The following is a 12,779-nucleotide window of genomic DNA, read 5'->3' as shown; positions in this document are numbered from 1 at the left end:
ACATCTGAATCTCTGGGTTGGCTTTTGTAGGGGAGATTAGGAGAAATTCGGTTTTCTTTGCGTTGAGTTTGAGTTGGTTAGAGGCAAGCCATTGGACGGTCAGTTTCAGGGCCTCTTTCAGGGTGAGGATCTCCTTGAGTGGTGAAATTTTAATGTATATTTGGGTGTCGTCCGCGTATGTATGGTAGGAGATGTTAGCGGTGCGAAGTACTTCGCTAAGAGCCTCTAAATAGAGATTAAAGATGGTGGGGGACAGGGTTAATCCCTGAGGCACTCCAACAGTGACCAGGGAGGGAGCTGATAGGTTGCCGTTAATTAGGAATCTCTGGGATCGGTTGTGGTGGAAGGACCTGACCATTCTAGAACAGAGCCACCCAAGCCCATTCTGAGTTTGAGGCGTTCAAGTAGTTTTTCATGGTTGACTGTGTCGAAGGCCGAGGATAGGTCTAAGAGGATTAGGAGGCAGGTTTTGCATTGGTCTAGTGCTTGGAGGGCGTCGTCCACGATGTGGAGCATGGTAGTTTCAGTGCTGTGTCCCGGTCTGAATCCAGATTGGAAGTCATTGAGTAGGTGAAGTTGTTGATGTGTTGACTTAGTTGCTGTTGAACACACTTCTCTAACACTTTGGCTAGCAAAGGGATATTGGAGATAGGTCTAAAGTTGTCAGAGGAGGCAGGATCCAGCGATGGGTTTTTTGAAAGGGGGAGGACTTGGCCGGCTTTTCAGAAAGTCAGGAATCGATCCCTGTCGGAGAGAGGCATTGATTATTGAAGTCGGTCCAGCGTGCTTGATTTATGATGGAGGCCAGTATGGGTGGCGCAGACAGAGGAGGCAGGACAGGAAGGAGTTGAGAATATGTAGCGGCACTGAGTTCATTTCCTAAGGCTGTGATTTTATCAGCGAAGAAAGAGGAGAACTCCTCAGATGATATTAAGGACTTAGGAGTTTCTTTCGTTGTTTTAGTTAGCTTATTTGATTGGTGTTTGACCTTATCAAAGAGCTTGTGGGGTCTATTCTTGGCATTCCCCAGTTCCGATCTAAAGTTTTCTTTTTTTGAGTTGAGGATGTTCTTGTTGTAGGCGTTTCTCGCCTGGCAGAGTAGTTTTAGATTCGCCGCAGAGGGGTGCTGTCTCCAAATTCTTTCCGATTGCCGGAGGGATTTCCTCTCCATGGTAAGGGATCCAGTGAACCAGGGATTTCTGTCTTTGTGTTCTTTTTAGTTTTAGTGGGGCAAGGTCATCCAGGATGTTCGATATAGTCGCTGAGCAGTGATCATTGAAGTCACTGACCAAAGTCATATGCAAGGGGGGGGGTCAGATTTACAACGAGCCTCCAGTTTCCTGTGGTCAAGGTTCTTAGTGTCTCTGATCCAGCGTTTGGAGATCACCGGTTGCGGTGCCTTTGTTTGTTGGTCCCGGGTAAAAGGAAGGCAATGGCGTGGTGGTCAGACCAGTCACATGGGTCTATGGAGATAAGCTTGATAGAAGATTCCTTAGAGATAATCCAGTCCAGGGTGCCCCCTTTTGAGTGAGTAGGCAGTGAGTAGGCTTGGGTCAGGGCTTGATCAGTTAAGAGGTCTTTGATGGCGTTAATATGAGGACCCTTGGGATCGTTCCAGTGCAGGTTGAAATCACCCAGAATAATCTCTTTAGCGTTGGAGGAAATCTTAGATGTGATGATTTCCAAGAGATGATCAGTGAAAGAGTCGTTCATGCCTGGGGGGTGATAGAAAATATGCAAATTGCACAGCTGAATTGAGTTGCTGCAAATTGCAAGGGCAAGTTATTCGCAGGAGTCAGTGGTGTCCGCCGAGAGTTCCGTGAAAAGGAGGTTAGAACGGTAGATGCAGGCGATGCCTCCTCCCTTCCTGCTGGATTGTCTGTCTAGTCTAGCAATGTTGTAGTTGGGAGGGACTAGTAGGTCCAGGCAAGGAGATGAGTAGTGAGCCACGATTCCATTAGTATTGCTATGTCTAAGTTTTTGTTCAGGATGAGATCCGCAATATCGGCGGCGTGCTTAACTGCCGATCGGCAGTTGATTAAGAAACCAGATAAGGGGGTGGTTGGGGGGAGTGTCAGGGATCTATGTGGACAGGAGTACCGGCGCAAGGTTGTTTTCAAACACATTTCTGTTACGTTGGGTAGCTGTTCTGTTTGGGTTGATGGTAAGCGTGCTGATGGCATGTCCAGGACTCGCAACTAGTAGACAAGGGGTGACTTGGACAGAGTTGTGGTATTGGAGGATGTCTAGGATTTCATTTTCAGTGAGGTCTAGTGGAGTAGAGGTGGCAGTGGTAGGATTGTAAGTGAGGGCAAGAGCTCAGGATTCCTCCTCTGATATGTGGTAAAGTTGCTTGCGCGGGCGAAGGTGTCTTAAGGTTAGCGGTAGTGGGGGCTTGGGAGGCTCTGTGACGTCAGGAGTGCAGGGTTTTGAGATCAATGTAAGAGGGAGGTGCTAGAGGGCAGGGGGGCAGAGGTTCAGGAGCAGTACCTGTGGCATGCAAAGGTGGAAGGGGAGAAGGGTTGGCTCGAGTTGAATCGGGGGTCTTTGGAGGTGTAGTAATCTCGCGGTTCAGGTGGATGGCTGGCGGGGAGGTGGTCAGAGGTCTGTTGGAGGTGTCGGTGGACGAGCTATAAAGGTTGGGGTGATCAGTGTTGATAACCCTTATAGGTCTAGCTCGGTCTGAATCAGGGGATTTTGGGAACGTACCAGTCTCACGATCAGTGTGAGGCGCTAGGTGGGGAGAAATCAAAGGTGAATATAAAACCAAAGCTAGGCCCGGCCTCAACCAAACAGGCGGGGGGCAATTACACCTAAGCTGAAAGCACTACATTGGCTACCATTGGATAGAAGAACATCCATTAAAGCCCTTTGCATTGCACATCAGTCAATCCATGATTTGGGAGCTAGCTTCCTATAATTGAAGCTCTGACTTATAAAAATCAGATCTAGAATGGCTTTTCTCTTGAAAGAGTCTACTTACTGTAAAACCTGCATAGGAGATTGCTGCTTCTCAGTACAAACATGCAAATTATGAAATAACACCAAAAGAAAATCTGAATTATCAACACTCATTTGCATTTCAAAGGGGCCATTCTCACAATCAAGACTAGGCCCACCTAAGGCAAGATCCTTTACTGGTTCAGGATGGTACAGGTTGTTTGTGAAGCTGCCCTCACATGTCTTTGTGTTCCACCATATATGTAAAACATGCTCATATGCAGCTGCGTCTGATTTAAAGCACATTTTCTGTTCCTGACATGTGAAACCAATACTCATTACTAATAGATGACACAGCTACCAACACCCTTCTTCAATTCAGGAACCTTAGAACTAGAGGTCTGCATAGTGCTTCTGGATGTAGACCAGATATAGGAAAGTGTTAACGAAATGGTGCAATAGAATGCAATACAAAGGCACTGGCAATATGGTTTGATGGGGAAGACCCTAATAAAGATAGATAACTACTGGCCGGGAGGAAGGTGACATTCTCTTAGTAGCATTGACATTCTCCACACCTTAACTTACAAAGAAGTCTTTTTGCAAATATGATTTTCCAGATTTGTAGATGGCCCTTTGACTGGTTGCCTTGTGAATTATATTCAGAAATCCACATTGAATCACAGTAGACATCTCAAGTTTAGTGAGTAGTTGAATTAAGGACACAACAGTCTATCTCCATCATTTTCCATGTGTTTGTTAGTAGTGAATTTGATTCTTGGTAGCCACTTATCAATTTAGTCTGCCACTTATTGGAAATCTTCCTACAACAAATCAAACAGCTTTATCTAAAGAAGAAAACAAGCATAGAAGTATCTATGCTCTCAAGAATTTACCATAGCCAAGGATTGATGGATCAGAACTTGGATCAAGTCTAAAGTGAAATGAAGACTTTGTGGGGCCCAGCCCCAATGCATTTTGGACTACAGATAGGATTACTCCTGTAGTACACTTTTACATACTCTTACATGCCTTTGTGAATTTTCCCAAATAACGATTAAAATGGGGATAAAGTAGCTATAGTCATGGAATATTCATATATATTTAGCACAAATAATATAGGACATTGACCTTTTACTAATTTGGAGTTGGACGTTTCAGATCCATTTCACAAGTCAGAGTACGGAAAAGAGGTCTCCTGTAGTACTCATTTCTACACTCATAAATGTTGTGATTCAGCCTTATAGTTTGGGATTCAGCCTTATAGTTTTCATAGCAGAGAGACGTATTCCCCGTTGTTAGGTGATAACATTAAATAGAATACTTCTGATATTTTTGCTGGATCGAAAAGCATTGCTAACATCACTGTCTTACGTCCATTTAATTTTCCAATACTCTAATACACTTGAAAGCCTGACAGGCTTGTTAGTCTTGGAGGTAAACACATTGACACAAGACAGTATAGAGTACAATTAAACGCAACTTAGTTTACTTAAGATGTCGATATTGCACAGCAAAAAAGAAAATGAAAAAGGTGGTACTGCACTCCTGAAGTAGTTAAGAAAAGTTTGTTCAAATGGTAAATTGGTTTAGTGCTTGCAACCAGATTATCGCTTACTGATCCAAAAGCGTAATGGAAAATGGATGTTAATCAAACGTAGGAACAGTAGGTAGGTCACGCATAAACTAATGCTACTTTCTGCGTTCGTTGAACAAGACGCTGTTATCCTGCTTCCACGACAATGTCATTTCCCCTGATGAAGTGCTTTGCTTGCCCGAAATGCACTGGGTCTGCGCAAGCATTATTCACCCATGAGTATGGTACTGATTTGACATACATTTCGATTATTGAATAGATCACATCGATGAAATAAACTCTACATGTGACCTACCTACTGTTCCTACATTGGAATAACATTTCTCCCGCTGGAATTTTGGCTTTGAATTCAGGGGACATCACCCGTGGGGTGACACTTTCTTCTGATATTGCACAGTGCCCTCTATATATCAGATGAATCTGTGCAGCATATTTACCCCTCAGAGGACTTAATATCCCCTTTGGTGGTATTTTTAAAAGTGGAACTCTTCATTAACAGTATAACCATGTTTTAGAAATTCCATTATAATTCAAATCTTCATAGGATACTTGATTAAAGAGCTCCTTTACAGCTACAATGCTAACATTTGAGCACAAGGCTAGAGAACTGTGAGTACTGACCTCCTTTCAGTGATCATATTCCTCATTAATATCGGAAAGACCCATTTTTTTCTTAATGCACAGTACCATGGTCCCAACCTCCTCACAGAACACTACTCACAATGGCTTAGTCTACTGACACATACTGCTCTGCTTGAACACATTAGGAGCAGAATATGTACTGTACTTTATATACTGGAGTACAAGTTTTCCCATTGCCTGTGTTTACTTGTAACTCAACCGCAAACTGCATCCTTCACCTGTTGTGCCTTCCTGATCTGCCTATAAATGTCACTTTTACTCAATTTGTTTAATTGTAGTACAGAAAACTCGAAGTGCCTTTTGCGGTACAAAAATACTCTGTGACAAACAGAAAAAACAATTTAAATAAATGTCAAATAAATAAATGTTAACAAGTTTCTGACAAAATACCTGGGACTTTTTCCTTCTGTTTCTCTTCTGCTTTTTTACTTCGCTCTTTTACCTCTGTGAATCGGTATTAATTGCTAATTTCTTTGGACATTGCATTTTTAGCCATAAGCATGAGCAGAAGTGCCCAACAGTGTTTATATTTGTGTTTGTCGCTACAACACTTGCCTCTGCAGGTTGCTTCTAGCCCACCAAGTGGGCAACAAAAAGAAAGCGGATCCATCATGGTTCTGTAGATTAGGCTGCAAATGTGAGCCAATGGCAAATATCACTATTTAGCTAAAAGTACCACTTAAACAGAGATGGTTTTCTAGCCTGTTAGAGAGCTCCCGGCCCTAAACGCAGCCTTTAAGATTTTACTTGATTATCTTGAATTAATGTGGTAGTTTGACTTTGAATTTTTTAATCTGTTTTAGATTTTGCTGGTAGAGGACTTGTTCATTTAGCTCTAAGCAAAACCCGTGTCCCCTTCCTCCCAAGTGCACTAATTTACTTACTGTTGGTATTTTTACTATCTGTATTATTGTGGCTCCCCGGTCCGCACTCTAATTGTCTGTGGGAGACCGCATTGCCGCCATTTTTAATCACCACATTTAGAGGTGCCATTTTGGCTCACGCTCTGGTTGTCCATTTGTCCCCTGGTTACACTATTTAATGAAAGCTGCAGCGCAGATGCACGTCTAAGATAGCCTTTCAGATTTTACTTGATTATTCTGATTTTATGTGGTTTGTTTGACTTTGAATGTTTGATCTGTTTAGATGTAGCTGGTATAGGACTCGTTTATTTAGCAACAAAGCACTTTAGCAAAACGTTGTCCCCACCTCTTAAGCACACTAATTTAACTACTGTTGCTTTTTTTACTGTCTGCATTTTTACGGCTCCCTGCTCCACGCACTAATTGTCAGAGGATGACCACATCACCACCATTTTTGATCGTTACAGCTAGAGGTGCCGTTTTGGGACACGCTCTATTCTTCCATTTCTTCCCTGTCTACACTGTTTAATGAAGGCTGTTGCATAGATGCGCAGTGGGCATGTGCAGCCCTACACTGATCAGTATATACATACACTCACGAGCTGATTTATTGCAATCCTTCGGGTTTACCTTGCTCTTTCTTTCCATGGATTTTTTAGGTCTAGTTTGACAGTGCACCTGTCACCTTACCTTTTATTCTACACCTATATTATTCTACAGTTCTTTTTGTTCCACACAAATACATATTAATTTCCATGCTATTTCCTTTTAATGATTTTCATTGCTATCCAAAATTCATGTAAAGCCAGACCTATTGGTACTGCCAGTTCTTGTTATTATATTATTATCACTGCTTGCACTATGCACTAGAGCTGTGGGTGAAAAGGCCGATTTCTCAAAGTAAGTCAGGAAAATGTTTACAATTCCACTTCACCCCACTGAACCCCATAGACCTCTCTTCTACTTTCTATACATTTGACCAGTCCATCATCCCTCATCTCATCAAAGATAGTCACTAATGAACACCGTTTTTGCTGTTGCTACTACCATGGTAAATCCTTTGCTATTTCAGATAAATGTACTGAAGAAGCGAGATGGCCTTGTGTTTTTATTTTGCTTTGCCAGCCCCATCCCTTCAAAGCGGGATGTGGCATTCCTCGTGAGTGTTGTATTCCGAAGGAAATGTCTTCCAAACTAAATATTTGTTTGAAACATTTTAGTTGGGGTTGCATGAAATTTACATGAAATTCAGTGAAACTCCTTTTTTCTGTACTGTGTCTTTGTCCCTCATTTGGCCTGAATTTATCAAGTGATACGTTCTATCAGAGTATAATTTATACCTTTCTGAAATGTAATCGGGGTTGCAAAGTAGTTTTACTAGCACAAGTAATGTGTTAGACTGTACAGTACATGTGCTAATTAGCTATGACCATAATATTTGGTGATTTTGTTCCTCTTTAGATCTCCGACATCCACGTCACAGGGGAGTCACAGGACATGTCTGCGAAAGAGAAATTGCTCCTGTGGACACAGCGTACAATCGACGGTTATGGTGGAATACGCTGTGAGAACTTCACTACCTGTTGGCGGGATGGGAGACTTTTTAATGCTGTAATTCATAGATATAGGTAATTGCATGTGTCTTTGTTTTTTTTAATGTATTTAATTTCCACATTTTGCCAAGAATCTTACATCTAGAGAGTACTTGATGTGTACACAAATATTGAAATGAACATTGATTTCAAATGTTCACGCATAGAAACAGCAAACACGAGGAGAAATTAAGCATTTCTCCTCTTTTCACCATTTTAAGACCAGGTTTTCCTTGGCCTTGGTTTTTAAAATGATTGTTTATGTGCAGAGTTGGACACCTTCTTACACATTAACAATCATTTAAAAAATGTCAATTTTCAATTTCTATGTGTGCTGCACAATGCAGCACACATAGGTGTTACAAATCCCATTCTAGATTATTTGTGTGCAGAAAGGCATACCTTCCTGCACATAAACAATCATTCCCCCCAACGGAGGCACCCTTGCACTATTGTGCAAGGGTGCCACTATGGTGCAAGAGGGCCTGCATTGGGGCTAGGCAGCTAGATTTAGTGCCAGCTTTATGGGAAATGCAGGGGTAAGCCGCATTCTTGTGCATGCGGCACATCTCTGCTTTTTTAGAATGACGAAGCTTGGCATTAGCAATGTTTGCTTAACGCCATGCTTCGCCATTCTCTTATTTTTATGCCCCATTGTGCCCTAGCAGATGAGAAAAGGTTACAACATACTTCTGTGGACAAATGCAGGCCACAGAACACCAAAAATGTTTGACATTTAGCAGGAACATATGGATATCCTATGCCATCTGACCCAGTTATTCATCTGATTTGACTCTGTTCGTTAGTTATTAATTGATTCTCCCGGTACATGATTATGCTCCCTTTGTATCAGTATCTGCTGTGTTTATACACAAGTATGTACACATCTGCCCTGTAGTGTTCAGTCCCTGTGCCCACTAGTTCCCATGAACTTGTCTAACCCTGTTTCCAATCTTCTTTATCAAAACACTTAGTACAAATGCTGATAAGATGACAGGGAATATAAATCTAAAACTATTGTCCACCATACAAAACTAGAGAGGATGTCAAGAGAAAAGTCAGACAACAGTTTTTTTCTCAGGTAGAGTAGCGATTTCATTGAACATCTTTACATACAGGTGGTAGAAGAAAGGCAGTACATAAACTGCTAACATGCTGACACTTAGGCTGTGTGTTGGCAGGCCAGGTCTCATAGCAATCTTTGCCTGCTGCTTCACCCCACTGTTTTCTTTTTTTAGCACATATGTTCATTACTCTCCTCAGCACATTACATGTCCCAAATCCATTTATTTATGTTCTTCAAACCTCCGTCTGCCATGTATTGCTTGTGTCCATAATTCGATCTCTCCCCAAGTGCAGCACCCTATTGATATTCCATGAGCCCTTTGCTCATTAATTCTCTTCGTCTATCGGATGATTTCAATGATCAATTGACACAATGTCCATGCGTGCCCTGAAATATAGTCCCTCCTCCCGTGTTCAATAGCATTCAGTATTTATTAGTTTATTTATTTATTCTAATCTCTATGCATGTCATTTGACTTCCTCTTCAACTCTTAAAACAACTTTCATTTACAAAGCAGAATCATGGCTTTAGTTTGTACTTCTTGGTGATGTATTAGCATGCACTTCAGGGTGATGTCCCAGGTGGGTGAATACGTGTGATTAACTATTGTACTTTCATATACCTGATGTTTTTCTTGACCTTGGTAAATGAGATTGAATATCACTTCAAGTATGGTTCCTCTGTTGTTGAGGGCAGAATATCCATGGTCTTTTAAGAAAGTCATTAGTAATGAATGTGGTGAAAAGGGTTTTTTATCAATGCGTGTTGCATGGAAAGTAAACGTTCTATATTTGGCATTTTTGCACCTCTCTTAATCCCTGTTTCGCTTAATCAGGAGTCTTCAAAGTGTAGAGTGCGCCTTTTAGATGGCTGTGGCACTAAATGAAGGAGTGGAGATGCCTGTCCAAGTGTGCATATGAGCCTTACAACACAAAAATCCTCAGCTCACAAGCTTTTTTTTTGAGTGACTTGGGAGCAATTTCATCTGCTATTAAAAAAGGCCCAAAAGAACCTAATCATACACGAGTCACAATCATTGTGTGTGTTAGGCTTCCTTAAGGCTTATTTTTAAGGGCAGTTGTGCTTGTTGATTCTCATTATCTTCACATAGGAGACCTGCCAACTTTAAATTACAATCACTATGTGAGGAGGGGCATGCCTTGAGCTTTGTGCTAAGAACTGGCTGAGTATGCAAAAGAAACAATTGAGAGGGACTTCTACTCATCACTGTCAGATCCTCCAAGACAAAATGACAACACACTCAGTGTAGGGGTTTACAGCTCGCCTTTCTTCCACCATGTGACCGGGTGACTATGTGAAGGGGGGTGAGATTGTGTGAGACTTAGTGACAATATGTGACTTGGCCAGTCTGCATATTACAAAGCTCATAATTCAGGCAGTCAAAATTTGGAGGCTATCCACTAACAGTTGTGGTGCCATCCATGTATTGAGCTGCTCCTGTCCATTAGGCTTGAAAATAATCACCTCATATCCAGCAGGCTGGTAAAGGGCATAGGGCTATGTTTATATGTTGCAGAGGCAACAAAAGTCCCTCCCCTTAGAGACTACTGCTGTGGCCAAACTTCTCAAACTTCCTTGCGGAGTACGGGTCATTGGAGTAATTGCTTTATATCCGCCCATCCTAATTGACAAACCCTGGCAGTGAGGGACAGTAAAATGAAAATAATGCTTCTCTCGCCATGGGAGATTACTCCCATGATGAGGGAATCATTACCTTTTTTATTTACAAAAAGAAAATCACATTTTGGGCAGCCCTGTAGCAAAGAGTACATTGCATTGACTGGAACCACAGTTCTTGTACACAGGTACAGTAGTTAAGATCTGTTGCTCTTGTGCTTACATGTACAAGCAGGATGTTTCATCTTAACTCCAAGAGACAAAATTGCATCTGAACAGGCAGTTAACACCTCACAATCCACCCTACCTTTATTTATTGCACTGGAAAGTAGACTAGACACATGAAATGGTGCGTACATCTTGGATCTCAATGGCAGGTTGTGTACATTTTGAGAATGAGAGAGAAACAATGTAACAATGATGGACAATATGTTGTGGCACTCATAGTAGGGAATATTTTGTAGCAATTACTTGTGACTTTGATTGCCATTCATGTAGTGATGGTGATGGCAATATTTTATGACACTTATGGGAATATAATATTGCACTGATTGACAATTTGCTGTGCCATTCATTGACTTAATAATTATTTTTTATGGAGGATAATTTAATGCATGTTCATATTGTGGTTATGTTTAATTTAGCATTTAGGATGTGAAGAGTTTAAAGTAGTTAATGAGCAAAACAAGAAGAGACACATCCAGTATCTGGTACTGCCAATCTCTTTATCAATGCTAATAAAAACTAACTCGCTCTAGGAAAACTCAAATTGTGAATACAGTATTGTTGTGTGTTCAAAATAAAACATAACATTTCAGAAAGTCTGAAGTCCGATTAGCGATTAAAGCAAAATAGCAAGCAGAACTGCAAAAGAATCAAAGACAATTTTCATTTCAACTCACCAGGGCTCTTTCGAAAAAAAAGTAATTTGGAACATAATGCTAATACCTATAGAATTTTAGAGTAGTGTATATATATATATATATATATATATATATATATATATATATATATATATATATATATATATATATGCGCAAACTCCTGAGAACGCCACTACAACCCAGGAACAGGAACAGCGAGGCAAGCAGGAGACGGACCGCAAGTCTAAATTCACAGGTCTTTTATTGCAGGAAAGGTGTAGGCAAGAGGGCAAGACGCGTTTCGGGCTTACAAAGCCCTTGTTCACATGCAATGACCCAATGATTTCATTTTGTATTTATAATGCAGTGAAGCCCGCCTCCCCGCCACTTTTCAAAACAGGTCACGTGATCATAAAGGTAGAGAAAAGACTCTACCAACTCGAAAAAAAAGAGCATATAACAGTCTCCAAACAAAGTTATATTTACAATGAAATAATAACTTAACATAGTAAACTGATATTTCTAATAAAATATCGTCTATTTTATGTAATTTCCAAGACTATTGCGGGATAAATCCCTGTGCAATCATTATGCTTTGTGCAAATATAGCGACCTGTAAACAACGAGGGAGCGGGTAAAATTGGAAGTGCAAATCACAAAGTTTCATTGAATCACAGTCTGCAATTCATGGAGTAATTATATTTTGCGCATATATGCAGTTATATATATATATATATATTAGCAAACTTTTCATCTATGGTGAAACACAGCAATATATGGTATAACATGAGGTGGTTAACTAATTTTGCTTAATTCTGATTCAGAAATGTTATTTATTTAAATAATGAATCATGAAACACCATGTAGATGATAAACCGTCAAATAACTGATGATTTGTACATATATTACAACATGTTAGAAAATGGCACCCACGTTAGAAGTGGAACGCGAGTCCTTCCTTAATTTTGACAATTTGAATGCAAATAAAACATGGCGTTTCATATTAGTGCCGGTAACGTCGAGAAAGGCACTTCCGCCGAAACGCGTCTGTTGCTGTAATTAATAAAAGAACTTGCATTTCAAGCTGCCCGGAGTGCGGTTTTCCTTGTGTACGTCAAGTGCAAACTGGGATTTGAGCATAATATATATATATATATATATATATATATATATATATGCAATTTCTCAATTTAGATTTGATCCAGCATTTTCCGGTATCACATGCTAACTATTCATGGACCTTTTTTCTCTGATTGACGGGTGATGGGAGTTAGCATTACCATCAATCAAATTCAATTGACAGGTCAACCCATTTGGCTACACAATGAGGACCAAGAATTGATAGCTATAGTTAAGAAGGTTAATTACAAAATCAAAGTCAAATTCAGATACACGACTTTTAAAACCATGCTATAGAAATGCAAATAGCCAAAGGTAGTCCCAAAGTACAGAAAAAATTATGGCGGACTAATATAAGCCAATCAGGCAATTCAGTCCCAGGAATACAAAAGATCAAAAGCAATACCTGATGCTCACAAAAGAGTATAGAGATCTAAACCTCTCAAAGTCCAAAGGAAT

The 12,779-nt window shown here is 40.6% G+C and overlaps 1 protein-coding gene across 2 annotated transcripts in view; it reads left to right on the top strand.

Annotated features, from left to right (window-relative positions):
• Nucleotides 1-12,779, top strand: part of DST (dystonin) — a 1,569,532-nt gene that overhangs the window by 575,388 nt on the left and 981,365 nt on the right. For both annotated transcript variants that reach the window (XM_078647976.1, XM_078647975.1), the window contains exon 7: nucleotides 7,504-7,670. In XM_078647976.1, the coding sequence (XP_078504102.1) occupies nucleotides 7,504-7,670 (167 nt within the window). The remainder of the gene's footprint in view (nucleotides 1-7,503; nucleotides 7,671-12,779) is intronic.

This window comes from Lissotriton helveticus, chromosome 6 (assembly GCF_964261635.1).
Source record: "Lissotriton helveticus chromosome 6, aLisHel1.1, whole genome shotgun sequence".
NCBI classification, from domain to species: Eukaryota; Metazoa; Chordata; class Amphibia; order Caudata; family Salamandridae; genus Lissotriton; species Lissotriton helveticus.
The sequence above is the reverse complement of the archived record's forward strand: the minus strand, read 5'-3'. Positions and strand labels throughout refer to the sequence as shown.